Source organism: Ambystoma mexicanum, chromosome 10 (assembly GCF_040938575.1).
Source record: "Ambystoma mexicanum isolate Mex_15411 chromosome 10, UKY_AmexF1_1, whole genome shotgun sequence".
In the NCBI taxonomy this organism is placed as follows: domain Eukaryota; kingdom Metazoa; phylum Chordata; class Amphibia; order Caudata; family Ambystomatidae; genus Ambystoma; species Ambystoma mexicanum.
Genome location: NC_090932.1, coordinates 1,568,840,818 through 1,568,858,252, shown reverse-complemented (window position 1 = coordinate 1,568,858,252; position 17,435 = coordinate 1,568,840,818). Strand labels below are relative to the sequence as shown.

The following is a 17,435-nucleotide window of genomic DNA, read 5'->3' as shown; positions in this document are numbered from 1 at the left end:
CAAGATTCCGCTCTTGTCTAGACTCACCGCCCTACCAGTAGAGGTCATTCACGGGACTCCTTTGTCCTCTGGGCCCGTCCGACAGATTACAGTGGGTCTAATCCTCCAGATCTCTGAAGAACTCGCCTTGGATGTTATCAAGTCTCCTACCTATAAGGTGGTCCTGGGGTTACCTTGGCTACAACACCATAACCCGGTTATAGATTGGAGAACACAGACCTTGACCTTTTCCTCTGCAGTTTGCGCCCAGAAATGCAAATTATCAGCTCCTACCCAGGTTTTCTCAACCGCTCTGGAAACATATGGCAGTGGGGTCCGTCTTTGTTCCACTTCTCTGATCCCGCAGGAGTACGCAAGCTTTGAACAGGTATTCTCTGAACCAGGCGACATACCTCTTCCGCCACATCGTTCATTCGACTGCTCCATCGAGTTGTTGCCGGACTGTGTCATTCCCCATGGGAAGCTGTATGCTTTAACCCGGGACGAAAGACAAGTACTGCAGGATTACTTGTCAGATTGCTTGCAGAAAGGATACATCGTTCCGTCCAAGTCGCCCGCAGGATTTCCCATGTTTTTTGTGAAGAAGAAGGAAGGCACCTTGAGACCCTGTGTGGATTACCGGCAACTAAATGACATAACTGCAAAGGACCGTTATCCATTACCATTGATTCGCAGTATCCTAGAAACTTTACACACAGTTCGGATCTTCACCAAACTGGACTTACGCGGGGCCTACCACTTGGTCCGCATTAAGAGTGGAGATGAATGGAAAACGGCTTTCAAGACACCTTTTGGGCATTATGAATATAGAGTTATGCCATTTGGTCTGTGCAATGCCCCCGCTATCTTCCAACGGTTTATGGATAACATCTTTGGTGATCTAATTGGTTTGTCAGTCTGGGTGTATTTGGATGATATCCTGGTTTTTTCCAAATCCTTTGAAGAGCATGTGGAACACGTTCAGGAGGTCCTTCGCCGGTTGTCCTGTAATCATCTATTCGCAAAGGCGGAAAAATGCTGCTTTCATCAGCCTAGTATCGAGTTTTTAGGATTTGTGATTAACCAAGATGGGATAGAGATGGATCCTAAGAAGGTGCAAGCAATACAAGAGTGGAAACCACCCCACGACGTGAAATCTCTTCAACGCTTTCTGGGATTTGCCAATTTCTACAGGCGCTTTATTCCACAGTTTTCTCAGATCTCAGCGACCCTTACCAGGCTGACCAGTAGTAAAGTGGTTTTCAAGTGGGATTCCTCTGCTTCTCAGGCTTTTGACACCTTGAAGTCAGCTTTTATGGCAGCCCCGATTCTGCGCCATCCACAGTATGATCTACCCTACATTGTGGAAGCCGACGCTTCCAACTTCGCTGCCGCAGCTGTTCTCCTACAGAAAGATCCAGCGACGTCATTAGAACATCAAGTAGCCTATTTCTCTCGCAAATTGAATCCCAGCGAGAGAAACTACGCGGTTATTGAAAAGGAACTGTTGGCTATTAAGACCGCTTTTGAGGAATGGAGACATCATCTACTCGGAGCTCGCTTTTCAGTGGAAGTTCGGACTGATCATCGCAATTTGCAGTACCTACGCTCCTTGCAATGTCGAACGCCTCGTCAAGCTAGGTGGGCCTTCATTTTCTCTCCGTTTGTGTTTCATGTCACTTACGTTCCGGGAACCTCCAACCTGAAAGCAGATGCTCTCTCCCGATCCCTGGAGAAAGAGGTAGAGACTGCCTGTCTGGATCAGCCACTAATTTCCCCTCAGCATTTTTTACTGACTTTGTCACCTCACCTTGAGTCAATCGCTGACGCCACCCGGACGGATACTGAAAGGTCGGCCCTTCTTAGACGTCGGTCAGTGTACGAACATGATGGGCTCTTGTTTTTCCGGAAACGGCTGTACATTCCTAAGGGAACAATCCGAGATAGCATATTGCATGGATTTCACGATTCACCTATCGGAGGTCATCGAGGAATGAGAGCTACACGAGAATTGATATCCCGACAGTTTTGGTGGCCTGGATTGGCTACCGAAGTTCAGAAGTTCGTTGAAAGCTGTCCTGTTTGTGCCCAGTGCAAGATTCTGAGAAGACGGCCGTTGGGATTGCTGGTACCTACTGAAGTGGCACACTACCCGTGGCATACCATCGCCACGGACTTCATTGTGGATCTGCCCCCTTCCGAAGGATTTACCTGCATAATGGTTGTTGTGGATGGTTTCACCAAATTAGCTTATTTCATTCCATTTAACAAGATTCCTATGGCGACCCAAATGGCTTCAGCGTTTCTGCATGACATCTATCGGTTACATGGCCTTCCGGAAAAGATCATTTCAGATCGCGGCTCCCAGTTCATCTCTTCTTTTTGGAGTAAGGTGTGTGGCCATCTAGGAATTCATAGAGCTCTAAGCTCGGGTTATCACCCACAGACTAATGGGCTCACCGAAAGGACTAATCAGATGTTGGAGGAGTACCTCCGCTGTTTTGCTAACGCTACTCAGTCCAACTGGAAGGCTGGGTTAGACCTTGCTGAGGTATCCTAAAACAATACTGTTCATGCCTCCATTGGGGTCAGTCCGTTCTTCTGCTCAACTGGCCAACATCCCAAAGTGATGCCCTTCCATCCTGTACCCGCCAGTACTGTTCCATCCGCTGATGCCCTGGTCTCAAGCATCCAACAGCAACAGGAGTTGGCACGCAAGATCCTGAGAGAAACCAAGGATCGGATGAAGGCTCAGGCGGACAGGAAGAGGAGTGTGGAACCAGATTTTCAAGTCGGGGACAAGGTTTGGTTATCCTCTAGGAACCTGCCGCTTCACAATTTGCCTGCCAAACTGGCTCCCCGTTATTTTGGTCCATTCAATATTACCAAGCGGCTGTCCTCAGTAGCGTTCCGTCTCCAGTTACCCCCCTCTTGGCATGTACACCCAGTTTTCCATGTCTCCTTTTTGAAGCCTTATGTTGTCGATACCTACGGTCGCTCCTGCCCTCGCCCAACCTCAGTCATTGTGCACGGCGTCCCGGAATTTGAGGTTCAGGAGATCTGCGATGCTCGTTATTGCAGGGGGGTGCTCCACTATTTGGTGGATTGGAAAGGGTACCCAGCTTGTGATCGTACTTGGGAACCACATCGGCATGTACATGCTCCCCGCTTGGTGCGTTGAGTTCTATATGCAGTTTCCTTGGAAACCCGGGGCCCCAGGCCTTCCTGGGAGGGGGCATAGTGTCACGCCACATTGGAGACCGGGGTCCGCCGCGCCCGTTCTTCCCTTCACCTCCTGGCGAGTCTACCCGCGCTTCCGCGCCTGGGGGCTCGCCAGAGGGAGAGCGTTGGGTGTCGGGGCCGGAGAGCTACGGCGCATGCGCGGAAGATCTCTGTCTCGGTTCTGCGCATGCGCCATGGACTGGGCTCGAGTCCTAGGAAGGGCTTGCCTTCCAGGACTCGCTTTGGGTACGCCGGCGCCCGGAGGTGAAGCGGCTTGCGTTCCAAGCCTCACGGGCGCCGGCGACCCATAAAAGGAGCCGCAGATCGAGGCAAGCCGCGTCTCAACGCGGTTTGCTTCGTTCTGCGAGCTTTCCAACCTGGGCTGCCTGCCACTCACCTGAGCCCGCTCTGGGCTGCTTGCTACCTCCTGAATTCCTTCCTGGGCCTGCAGCATTTCTTACCTGAATTCCTCCCTGGGCCTGCAGCATATCTTACCTGAGTTCCTCCCTGGGCCTGCAGCATATCTTACCTGAGTTCCTCCCTGGGCCTGCAGCATACCTTACCTGAATTCCTCCCTGGGCCTGCAGTATTCCTTACCTGAGTTCCTCCCTGGGCCTGCCAGCTTACCTTACCTGGGATCTCCCTGGGCCTGCCAGCTTACCTTTCCTGGGTTCTCCCTGGGCCTGCCAGCATTCCTTACCGGTGTTCTCCCTGGGCCAGCCAGCTTACCTTACCTGGGTTCTCCCTGGGCCTGCCAGCTTACCCTACCTGGGTTTTCCCTGGGCCTGCCAGCATTCCTTACCGGGGTTCACCCTGGGCCTGCCAGTTTACCATACTTGGGTTCCCCTTGCTCTGCCAGCAACTTACCAGAATAAACTCAGGACCTGCCGGCATACTTTTACCTGGACCTCCCTGGGTCTGCCAGCATACATTGACCAAGGTACCCAGCGATTGCTGCCCTAGAGTAACCTTTCGGGCTCCTTCAGTTAGGTCTCCTGCTCAGCCTTGGTTCCTTCCTTTCCTGTCCGGCCTTACCCTCTTCATCCGTTCCTGTGGACCAAGAATATATCTGCCACGCCGGAATCTTTGACCTCCGCTTCAGTTCACGTACTTTGGACTTTATTCCATCGGACTCCATCCTTGCCCGTGATCTGCAACAAGACCGTAGCCTCTCCTGCCTGTGCTTGCACAGTCCCTTCGTCACGTTAATCAGGAGAGTGCCTTCCGTGACATTGGGAATCGGCCCATCCTCCACCCAGTGTCAGTTTTTGGGTGGCGGAGAGGCTGGTCTCTCGTGCCACAAGCTCGTCTTTCGACTGGATACAGACTGGCGACCTCGGCAAGATCAAAGACCAAGAAACCAGGTACGCAGCCCTCTCGTGCTTCTCAACTTGACATGAACCCACCTCACTTGCCAGAAAGGAATTATACTGGCTACCAATATCGGCGAGGATTTCTTTCAAAATGCTGACCCTGTACCATAAATGTATACATGGGACAGCCCCGTCCTATTTAAGGGACAAAATCACCATATATCAGCCCACAAAAAATCTTCGCTCCACTTCCTCCTGGCTCTTACAGGTGGCAAGGACTAAGAGAGCTCATAGAAATGGACGTTCCTTCCCAGTGTTTGCGTCCAAGGCATGGAACAACCTACCATTGGGTCTCAGAGAACAAAGTGATCTTTTGGCCTTTTGAAAACTGCTGGAAACGACACTTTTTATCTAAACTTCGGCTCAACTTTCACTGAACCTTTTTCTGCTTGTGAAGAAGCGCTTAGATGCCCGAGGGCTTTGGCGCTATAGAAGTGTTGTAACACAACATAACACAATGAGAAGGATCTCGGTCTGACTGGCATTAAGACAGATCATTAGAAGCACACCATGCCTGAAGAGCAGTCAGACGATCAGGAAATAGAGAGAAAGGAGAGGGGGTAGAGGAGGAAAGCTTAAATGAGAGCTGAGTGTCATCCGCATAACACTGGAAGTGAGGGGAGAAGGAGGAGATCAGGTGGGCAAGAGGCGTAAGGCAAATCTTGAAAAGCAACGGTGAGAGGATAGAGCCCTGAGTGACGCTGCAGATAGAGAGTGAGGTAGAGGAGAGAAATGGGCCCATTTGAACTTGCGAGGGACGATTCCAAAGGAAAGAGATCAGCCAAGCCAATGCCTAATCCCAGAGTGTCATGGAGTAGATTCAAGAGGGTGACATGATTGACGGTGTCGAAGGCAGAGGGAGCAATCAAGGAGGTTGAGAATGGAGGGAGAGTTGGAGTCGAGGTTTGAGAGCAAGTCTTCACGGGTGTTCTGGAGAGCAGTTTCCATGCCTCTGGCTGCTGTGCAGCCAGACTGGGGGTTGTGGAGAAAGCCAATGGAATCGGTGAGGTGGACTAGTTGGGAGATGACCAGCTTCTCCAAAAGTTTGCCCGACAAGAGGGTAGTGGAGATAGGGCGGTAGTTAGCCAGACAGGAAAGGTCAGTAGACGGCTTTTTTAGGGGCAGGGGGTGCACAAGGGAGTGCTTGAGAGATGATAGGAAGGAGCCAGTGGCAAAAGAGTGATTCCAGAACTCAGCCAAAGAGGGAGTGAGAGTGACCATATTGTCCTTGATAGTTCTAGAGGAGCAGGGAAGCACCTGTTTAGAGGAGACCTTCATAGAGCAAACTGTGTTGGTGACCTCATCCATTCCTATGGGTGAGGAGGAGAGTAGGAGGGATGGGAGAGAGGGGCCAATAGAGGCCTAGGTGGAGGAGGGAGGGGAGTGGAGGAGCGTGAGGACAGGATGTCCTGTGTTTTGGTTGTGAAGTGGGAGGCTAAAGCTGTGCAGAGGGCTTGGGAAGGGAGTGGAGACTGCGGTAGGATTGGCAAGTTCCTTACAGATTTGGAAAGGTTTGGTCATGTTGTTGGTGGCCCCATTCTTTTACCAAGAATTAAAGTGAAACACCTAATATTTCCAAACATGAAATCATAATTCTCAGATGACCATTTTCTGTAATACCTCATGACTCTGACAGGTCTCCTTACAGGGGGGATTTTCAAAGTGTGGCTATTCTCCTGCTTCAGTGGGCGCTGTATGCCTCTAAAGCATTGGTATTGTCTAGCCCTGTTCTTAATAGGGATACATTGTGTGTCTGTCTGCACCGCAAGCAATCTCATTATAATTTAGAAGGCAAATCTGGCTTTCTTCCACTTTCTTTTCCAATACAAAATCCTAGTTCTCACTTGTTACATTCTCGTTTGCTCTTCAGATGTGTCTCACAGAAGTTACCACAGTGTTCAGTGTGCTTCGGGGTCCACCGGGTGTGTACCTTATAAGGGCCTGTCACTCCCCCTCTCTAGCGCTTTAGGAAGAGAAGGCTAGCTCTCCCCCCTCTAGGCTCTGGCTGGAGAATGACCCATTTGCATTTATAAGGGCAAGCATTATTCTGATCATGTACTTCATAGAGCGCAGCGCGTTACATTTGTCTCCTAATGCCAACATCGCTGCTAAAACATATCTTACTTGAAGACCATCCTTACTATTCGACTCTGGAAGGAGTTTGTTGGCTAGGTTCCTTCTAAATGTTCATCAACCACCAGGTGCTCAGAGGAGGACATTCCGGATGTGCTCCCTGTGCAGGCCACGGTCCTTGTATTGACTCAATAGTAGGCCCCAGTTACTGTGGGGCCCACTATTCTATAAAAATAAAGACCTTTTTAAATAAAAATCTGGCATCTGTTTAAAATTCCCTGACCCTGATCTACTTCCCTATATCGCTTTTGGCTCAGGGACAAATCACAAGTCATTGTCTTCATAATGCTCTCTCTTCATGCAGGAGACCTATACTATATATAGTTTGGCAATGTATTTCTTTCACTGCAGTTGGGCAATTCCCATTACTCACCACTTTTTGGGTTCACCCTTTGTGACCACCTTTGGAAACTGGATAACATCTTTATCCCTGAAAAATACAACAGATGTTTTAAGGAGACAAATTCTTATAATAAACACTTCATAAATGCACATGAACGTCTTAGATTGATTGGACTGCCAACTCTTTTTGCAGTTGTACACAACCTGACTGCACTCTGTATTTGTGATGGAAGGGTGGAGAGCATGGAGGCAATAGGCCTTCTCGACCTGGTTCACCCATCCACACCGTAAAATTCAACTGCACACACAAACCTGAGGCACAGAACAGGTTGAAATCGGACACAAGTAGGATGCCACATCTTATTCTGGATGCAGGATAGACTGGCACCACCTTATATTTACACATTTGAGGCCAATTTGAATTAAGACCGAAAAGCCCATGATGCTTGTTTCATGTCTATGCACTGACCACTAAGAGCAGAGACCTTGGGTTAAACATGGGGGCTGGGTGAGAGATTGGTCATCCCCAAAGCCCCCCCCCCCCCCAAGCTCACTGCAGCCATTTCACCTAATTCGGTGAAGGGACATTTTAGGCCATAGGGGTAGAGGGGGTCTTAAATTGGGTGTATGGGGGATTAGGAGGTAAGGGAGAGTGATATAATGAGGAGATCGTACCCCCCATCCCTTTAATAATGCCACATAAAAATGTAATACAGAGCATGCAAACAATATTCATTGGGCTGAATATATCAACCTACTTGGCCTACAGTGTGTTTACTTTGAGTTCCAGACTCTCGAAATGGTGCAGAGCAATCAATGCAACCCTCCAGAAGATACAAGTTAGTTTAAAGGTACAGTAAATACGTTTGGTTATAAAACAATAATAGAAGGTTAACACAATGCATCTATAAAAATATATCCTTTATAGTATAATATTGTACATAGGAAATTACTAGAAAATATTTACAGGCAAGTAAATCATCAATAAGAATTTTTCATTATATGGTGAAAAAATACTTAAAGATGTCTCACAGGACCATACCATATTAATGGAAATCTACAAAGCTTGATTGGACGAATAGTAAGGTTCACAGGCCTTAAACACAATGACTGTATCCCCCAATATTATGATTATAGGTATCAATGGACAAATGTTAACTTAAGTAGGTACATAGGAAGTCTCCACACTGGGCCCTGTAAGCAGATGGGCACCCAAAGAAAACCTCCAGAAGAATGAGAGGCGCAACCAAAGGAAGTCCAGTGAAAGAGTTTCTCAATGTTCTCCATAATGGGAGGTTACAGAGGGGAGCAGTCCTGTTACCAGCAGAGAGGATCACTGTTTAGTTCTTGGCGAAACAGATCCGGACAGGAGCTCTTCAACCATGGAATAATGAAATAAACACCCCAAGGAAAGTGGGGAAACCCCCAACACTATATTCTAATGAAGAAGGAGTTGTTCCAGTGTAGATCCTGCAAAGTGGAACCTTTAAACCAGCAGCAGGAATGGTCTTGGTTATCATATGGATGGGCATGGTCAGAAAACTAAGACCCTAACCCAGAGCAAAAGACCGGTGAGCCCATCTATGGTCTATGTGGTTAGTGCCACCTTCACCTAGTTTGCTTGCTGAACACAGTTGCAGTGTTTGGTGTTGTCCCATTCCAAAATAACAGACGCAAATGCTTAGAGACCAAGAGTCTGGGTGATCCACAACACAGCAACCTGTGTGACTCACCACTTTCAACCAAATGGTTATTCTTCGACCTGGTCAGATTGAATGTCTCCTTAAAACATTTTGAGGAGAGATTGTTCCATTTTCACAATTGAATACTGGACGTCTATTGACAGAGGCCAATACAGTTGTATTCTTTTTTTTAGAAGCAGAGATACCTTGCAATCAATATAGAAGACAGTCCTGAAGTAGGTGGCACTAAACATATAGACCACGGAAACCAGTCAACACATACGTAGAGATGGCAGGAGGATTCCTGGCGCACACCACGCTATAGCCACAGGGAGACCATGAATATTTGTAGTCTATCCCTCTGGCTTAGTCTTCATAGTATGTTGTTTTTAGCTCTCTTGTTAGAGTTTAGTTTTTAAACGGGGTACATTCAACCTCAGTATTGGCCAACATAGCAATCTTTCCCATAATACTGATCGGAAATTAGCTCGACCCACGGATTTTCATACTGCAAAAAAGTGAGGCTTTATGAGCTGGCCACCCTGTCTATATTACGATTGTTACAAGTAATATGTTACCTGGGGTGTCAGCTGTATTTTCAGATATTTGTTTTCTCATTTGAAAGTAAATAGTTGACTATTTGCTTCTTATTCTATCCAGTGTTGACAGGCGGCACTGACTAGGCCTAGCTTTGAGGACAGTCGTGGATTGATAGAATCGTCTGTCTTTTTTTGTCCTCCTGTTCATGACAGGCCCAGGTAATTGGTCCAAATTCATAGACAATCTAGGAAGTCACACTTGCCTTCCAGATACGTGACAGGATGGAACCAGCCTTCGTTCTCTCTTTTCTTTACCCTTTGAGACATCAAAAAATCACAGGATTACTCACAAGCACATCCCATGTTTGGCTGAAGGAATAATTATAGGGTTTGACTGCCCTGTTTCTTTTCGTGTTATAAAATAGTGCCTGGGCACAACCTGCATTAACTACTGTTAAGCAAACCAAGCCCCCCCGCCCCCTGTTTATTTACTCGTTGGAATGATACCATTGGCGCCGGCGGTGGAGCATTCTTTCGTCCCTGAGTCGTGATCAGTTCTTCAACTCCATGAGGTCAATTTACAATGATGAAGGGGGGGATCCGCTCCCTTCTAGCATGGAGCCAATGAGCGTGGGAGTTGGAGGAGCTGAATATTTCACAGACCGGCCGATTTGCTGGCACTGGCTGAAGGTCTGTATGACACAAGTGGCCTCGACACCTTCCCTGACCTTGCCTTGCAACAGGTATCCCTGTACGGACACCCCAATGCTCAGAACAGAAGAACAGTTGAAAATCCTGGCATTGGGTCTGGGTGACCCGGCAAAGGATAAGGGACCGCAAACAGAGGCCATTGACCTTTAATGTTGCCATTTAGGACCACATTGGTACTTTGTGGCAAAAACCATGTTTCACACCGGCTGTGGATGCCGAACTCACCAAAAAGTACCAACTGACCAGGGGAGACTTACCCTTCCTTTCATCTCACACTACGTCAGAGGGATTGGTGGTCCAAGCCACCACAGTGAGCGCTAGACTGGCCAAATCCACCTGTAACTTTCCCATGGACAGTAAGGCCAAGAAAGTGGATTCTCTGGCCAAGAAGATCTTTGCATCAGGGAGCATGGCCCTGAAGGCAATTAATGCCTCCTGCGCCTTCAGTAAATACTTCCATGGACTGTGAAAAATAATAGCTGAAGCCGTGAATCACCCCCCGCTTGAGAGGTGAGGGATGGCTTTCTGGACTTAATTAATGATGGGAAGGAGATGGCTTGTCAGGTGCTGCAGGCAGGCCCAGACATTGGAGATTGCTTAGGCTGTCCCATGGGGACTTCCACAGTGCTGAGGAGGTCTGCTTACCTCCACGGTTTGGAGTTCTCACCCAACGCCCAATCCAAGCTTTTGGACATCGTATTTAACTGTGAACAACCATTCGGCCCAAAAGTCAACAAGTCTTTGCAAACATTTAAAGACTCTTAAATTAGTTGCTAAATTGCTGGGTCTAGCTGTGCAGCAGCTGGCTAAGCAATCCTTCGGCTTCCTCTCTAGAAGCAGGGCTTAAAGGCAGTATGTACCGTTTGGACGAAAGGCACAGCCCCTGCCTGCCAGGAAAGGGCAGAGGTGTATCTCAAGTCCCGGACGGGGCAGAGGGTCTGCTAAGGGCTAGCAGACTGTGGCAGCAGGGGTGCCTGTGCCCGCTAAGCCGCTTTGTGTTCTCCTGCACACATTTCTCCAGTTGGAGGGAGAGTCTCCGAGCACTGGGAAAGGTGGAAGGAGGTAACCTCAGACTCCTGTGCCTTGCAGCTCGTCAGATAGTGTTACTGTCTGCCCTTTCTAAAAATATCTCTGGACAGACCACCCCCGCCACAACAAATAGAACAGGAGCTCCAGGAGGAACTACACTCCCGGTTATTAAAGGGTACAGTGGAAGAGGTGCTACCTGAGCAGAGAGGATCAGGATCGTACTCTCAATACTTTCTAGCACCCTAGAAGGGAGGAGGACTTTGTCCCATCCTGGACCTCAGTGCCTTGAACAAGTTCCTGAGGAAGGACTAGTTCAGGATGGTGACGTTGAAAGAAATTCTCCAGGCTCTACAGCTCCAGGACTGGTTGGTGTCGCTGGATCTTCAGGACGCTTATTTACACGTGCTGTGAAGGCATCATGAGCAAGACACCGACAATAGACTTAAAGTTCAAAGTAAAATACTTTATTAAATCAAATGTCAGGATGGTAGAAGGCCTAACTTGCCCTAAACTAAGGTGGGGTTTCCCTACGTGAATGAAACTAAAGAAAGCCTGAGTCAAAGAGTTCAACTTCAAAGTCTGCCTGTGTCCAAAACCTATACTTGCCCTCACAACTAAAGCTAACCAATGTGTAGGGATGTCAAAATTGAAAGAAATAGATTCCAAGATTGCCGCCGAGATCTGGGTGGTGTGAAGAGAGTGCTCCTCCTGGCTGCATTAAACAAAGGGTGACAGCCCCCCTACCCCCATCTACAAGTGGAGACCATCACATTCCTTCTCCGGAGCTCTTGCGACTGTGGTGAATCATCAAATAACTGATTTCTTTTAAAATGAATGTGATGTTAATTGTGGGCTGAGACAGATGCGTGGTGCTACTAGGGCTAGCACAGTAACGGGCGGCCTGCAACGAACACCGGGCATTTCAATGCCGCGATGCAGCATGACTGAATACTGGGTTTGGAAAGTTCAACCCCAATAAACTCCCAGGATGCTGCCACAACTTGATTTATGAGCGACGGCCCGCCTTGCCGGGTGATGTCCCGAAACGGATGCACAGTGTACAGCAGAGCAGGGAACTTGCCTCCAGGTCATCTGCTGCAGTGTGCCCCTGCTACTGACAGGGGAGAGGGAACACAGCAATCGGGGCAGCGCTCTAAGCTCCACACCAGGACCAGTGTACAAGCGGCCGCCCAGGGGGCTAGGACTGAAGCTTGGCCGCAGCAGATGTTAACCAAATGTGCATGACAGCAAACGTTTGCAGGTAGGCTGGTATGCTTTTGAGTGCTGGAGGTCCATTTCCATGGCACACCATCTACGGGGAAAAAGCACACACCTGTTGGGTATGGCACAATTCTCAACAAGGTTGTATTGAGCTTCAAGAGGCACGGGCGCATAACAGAGGCTCGGCAGAGCTTATATATCGGGATAAGTGGAACTTAAAGTTCATATTCTATGCCCCACACAATTGATCTACTGGTTGGAGAAACCATATTACAGTACTTTGTTAGAGGAGGAATCGCCCGTGAAGTAATTGCTAGATATCCTTCAGGACTCGTTTGGATGGCAAAAGGATTACGAGACCCCAGAAATAGCCCCGGGAAGGAGTCCATAAACTCATGCTAGTATTATACAGGATGATGGTGCAACTTTAGTATCTGATAAGCGCAGATCAAGGACGGAGGTGGATCATAGCCATCTTTCGACTGATCAAAAGAAACAGGCGTGGCTCCCAACGAGGAGGGTGGAGATTAATCCTAGTGAGGGTTCCTTTCATGTACTGCTAGACAGATCATATAGACATCATAGTTATATGGCACTGAATACAAACTAGCCATCCCATTGAAAGTGATCAGGACAACAAATCAACCTTCGACTGGGGGCATTGGCGAATCATACTTGAGTTCTGGGCTCAGTTGATTGTGTTGAAATTGTGAGGGGGAACCAGATCTGCTATCCTGTAAGGCTCAACTATCATAGTTTATGACTCTACCATAGCTACAAAAGGTTGGTGGGGTGAGCTGCTAAACTAGTGACTACAGATTACTATCACACTGTCTCAGAACAGAGCAAAAGACCCAATGGAGGGGGTTCGCAACCCCAAGCTTCAGAAGAAAAAGCAACAAGAAGGGGCTCTCTCTAAATTATGGTATAGAGAAGGAGAAGAGGGGCCCACCGATGCAAGCCCGCCAACTCACCAAGAATCAGGTTCAGTATCACTACCTAAGATACCAGAGGTAGATACAACAGAAGTCATTAAACAATGTTTCAACGATTCTAAGGAACAAATGACGGAAACACTCAGAGTACAATTTGCCCTCATAAGAGCTGAACTTGCACAAGCTCTGCATGAGGTGATAAAGGATATGAATGATCTAGCAGAAAGAACAGAAACAAATGATATGGCGATCAAAGACACTACGGAAGACACACGAAAAATAGATCTATTAACCGATCAGTTGGCAATGGCAACCCAAAATATTGAAGAAGAAGATCTTAAAAACAGATCAAGGAGATCCAAAATCTGAGTCAAATTACTTCCCAAAACGATAGAGGAACGGGAATTGAGAACAATGATGCAACAGGTGTTAGCTTATTTACTAGACTTGGAAAAGGGTGGGGATGTTCCGATTGATCAAATACATCGAGTGGGCCGAAACGTAAAAGACCCAGGGGGAAGGCACGTGATGTAGTTGCTGCAATTCAAGTGTATGGTCAGAAAGAGGCAATTTTACAAGCAGCAAGGAAAGCAACTCCCATCAAGGTCAAAGGTTCGGAAATCCAATTGTACTAACACCTAGCGCAAGCAACCTTGTTGAAGCAAAGACTCATGGGTCCAATAGTAGAATTCTTAATCAAAAACCAAGTTCATTATAGATGGACATTTCCATTTGGACTCTTCTTTACATGGGAAGGACAACAACATTGAGTCACCTCGTGCGTAGAAGGTTTGAGGTTATTGAAGATACCATAGGAAGATGAAGGGAACCACCAAAAGGAAACTCGTAAAGTCCAAGAAAAAGGGTGATTCAGAAGATGGGAATGGACGAGACCATCTTGTGACAAACCGATGCAAGATTCAGCAGAAAGATCGGTTGATCGAGTAGGACACCCACGGCCGCAGAGAGGGTAATTGTGTAAACTACGGTATGATGTGTAATAAATTACAAATTGGAGTTATTAGTGATGGTCATGGTGGGCACAAATGTTTTGGGGGCAGGATGTTTAAGCAAAGAAGCGGCGGGAGGAAGGGGAGTAAAAGTCTCAATTCTTGGAATCAGGGGGTGTTGGGTACAGGTAGACCCACACAACCAATCTCCGGGTGTGTAGTGGGGCTCTACCTCCACGGCTCAATGCGTGTAAGGAAGGGGAATAGGTTGTGCTTGATCGGGGAAAAGGGAGGAAATGAGGGGGCACGTTTGGGAGGGTTCTGGGTTATTGTGTTGGGGATGTGGGAGGCGGCCAGCTACCAAAGCAACTCTTGGGAGTAAATTTGTCCAGATGGGAGGAATAAAAACACTACAATTCCTATCCTTGAACATTTGGGGTCTGAACTCCCCAGTTAAAAGACGTAAAGTCGGGTCGTTCTTGAGATGGGAGAAACCAGATGTGGTGACGTTTCAAGAGACGCATGTGTCAAGGAGAAATGCAGATAAGCTGAAATTATACGGCTATCCATATATTGTTCAATCAAACAACAAGGGAAAGAAGGGAGGGGGTCTTAATAGATCTAAAAAGGTGGGTTGATCAGACCATATTGGCGCAAGAGAAGGATAAAGAGGGTAGATATTTATTCATTACAATACAACTGGGTAGAATGCGATATACGATTGCTACACTTTACGCTCCAAATGTGAGGAAAGATGTGTTTTTGCAACAGGTACTGGATAAACTAGAACGGTTTGCAGAAGGACTAATTATCCTCACTGGAGATTTTAATATGGCTTGGGACACCCAGGTTGTGTAGTGTACAGCAGATAGTTCAACGACCCCCAACGCAAAAGTTAAAAATTACCATAGCCAATTTATCATTAATAGATGCTTGGAGAGAAACTCAGCATGGGGACGAAGGGTTTACGTTTTACTCATCAGTTCACCAGACATTCTCAAGGATAGATTATGTGTGGGTCTCGGCTTCACTGCTGGGAAGAATGCAACAGATCGAGACGGGCCTAATAAATCTATCAGACCATGCACCATTAAAATGACCAATTCTTCAGGGAAATTAAGGGTCATGGTTATGGCGATGGAAATTTCCTGAGCTTGTAATTAAAGACCAGGTGATAGGAGAAGAGATTCAAGCAAAGATCAAAGCAAAGATCACAGAATATTTTGAACTAACTGGGGCACAGTATACACCTGATAGATGGGTTTGGGATGCTTAAAACCATAAGGGGTGAACTAATTGCAGAAAAAGCCTGAAGATAGAAAGTACTATTAGCAGCCCAACGGGAGCTGGGGACCCAAATAAAAGCTGTAATGAAGGTGATGGAAACTAATCAAGGGGGGCAAATTTGCAAGAAACACAGGTACCTCAGAGACCAATTAGATCTACTACAGTCAAGGCATGCCAAGAAGGCCCTATTGTATCGAAGGCAAAGCTATTATGTCAAAGCCAACAAGGCTGACTCCTTGTTTGCCCACCAAGGTCGAATGAAGGATGAAGCTAAAATCATCCGCACTACTGAATCAGTGCAAGGAAAAATTTGTTCTTCTCGACACATAATAGAAACATTTACAGAATATTACTCGTCTCTATATACTTGGGTTTGTCCAGATGACAAATGGCATACCTACAACATTGCTGGTTAAACAAATTAGACTTAACCGATAGGGAAGAGTTGGAGGCCCAGGGAAGAGTTGGAGGCCCAGATAATATCAGAGGAAGTCCGAGAAGCAATTCATTACCTCTCCACAAGGCACCGGGAACAGACGGCATTCCTGCAATTGTTTACAAAACTTATATTGAAGACTTAATCCCGGTGTTGACTTCATTGTTTAATACTTTTAGGGGAGAGGGTATTATTATGCCCTCGATGGAAGAAGCAAAAGTGGTGCTCTTCCCAAAGCAGGGGAAGGATAAGACCCAATGCGGATCTTATCGACCCATGGCTCTCATCAATATTGATGCCAAGCTCTATACTAAAAAATGAGCAACCGCATTAGGAAGAATAATAACTTTGTTGATTCACCCCGATCAATCTGGGTTTTGCAGGCAAACATTCGACAACACTAGATGGGTGGCCCATTTGGTAGAAAAAAAAAATAAGGCGGAATTAACAGCAGGGGTAATAAGGCACAATTCCGAGAATGTGTTCAACTGATTAGATTGTTCTTTTTTATTTCTAACAATGGAATGTATGGGATTCGGTCCTGGGTTTTTGCAAATGGTAAAAGCAAATTATAAAACCCCAATTTTGCGATTAGCTATTAACGGGAATCTCGGAGATGAGATGAGATTCGAGTGATGAGAGGAACTAAACAAAAGTGCCTGCTATCTCTGATACTATATGCATTGCACATTGAGCCATTATTGTCTACAATCAGGGAAGAGGAGGAAATTAAAGGGATTCAATTTGGGGGAGAAGACCATAAAGTAATTGCTTTCGCAGATGACCTCTTGCTGACATTGGTGGATACACCTTCTTCCTTATCAGTTTTGGCAAGTTTCAAGAACGGAAAATCTCAGGGGAGAGAGATCGCCATGATAATCATTTCATAATAACAGAACAGGGTATGCAATATCTGGGCATACAATTATCAGACTCACTGGACTCGATGTACAGAGCAAACTATCCCCCTCTCCTGGGGTCAATCAAGCAGTGGCTTAAAGAACAAAACATTTTGGCAATATCATGGACAGGAAGAATACATGTAATCAAAATGCTGGCTCTCCCAAGGGTCTTGTACTTCTTACAAGCATTACCGATAAGGGTCCCCTTGCAATACTTTAAGACACTCAGCAAGATAGTGAGGGATTATATTTGGCAAGGTAAGAAATCTGGGATAGCATGATATGATAGGATATTTATATCACGCTATGGCCGCCCAGCTGCGGATCATTAGGTAATGGTTTAAAGGGGACTCCGAGAAAATGTGGGCACGAATGGAGTATTATGGTGTCAAAAACAGGATCAGCCCGTCAACATTTATAAAAGCAAAATAACAGCGTTGCTAGGGCAGACATGGGATACAGTGGCGCGACAAGCAGGTAACACTATGGGCCTCATTACACGGTGGCGGTGAGCCATGGCGCTATTAGCGCCATGGCTCATGCCGGTAAAATACCGGCACCGCCTTGGCGGAAAGGGGATTTACCGCCCCATTCCAAGGTTGGAGGGGCGGTAAATCCCCCTTCCGCCATTGCCCTTCCCCATTCCCATTTCTGCCCCATAGGGCTCTATGGGAATGGGGAAGACGCTAATTAC

At 47.0% G+C, this 17,435-nt stretch overlaps 1 protein-coding gene across 2 annotated transcripts in view; it reads right to left on the bottom strand.

Annotated features, from left to right (window-relative positions):
- LOC138492597 (coiled-coil domain-containing protein 74A-like) overlaps window positions 1-17,435 on the bottom strand; it is a 276,626-nt gene that overhangs the window by 5,580 nt on the left and 253,611 nt on the right. For both annotated transcript variants that reach the window (XM_069619879.1, XM_069619880.1), the window contains one exon: window positions 7,081-7,137. In XM_069619879.1, coding sequence (XP_069475980.1) covers window positions 7,081-7,137 — 57 coding nt within the window. The remainder of the gene's footprint in view (window positions 1-7,080; window positions 7,138-17,435) is intronic.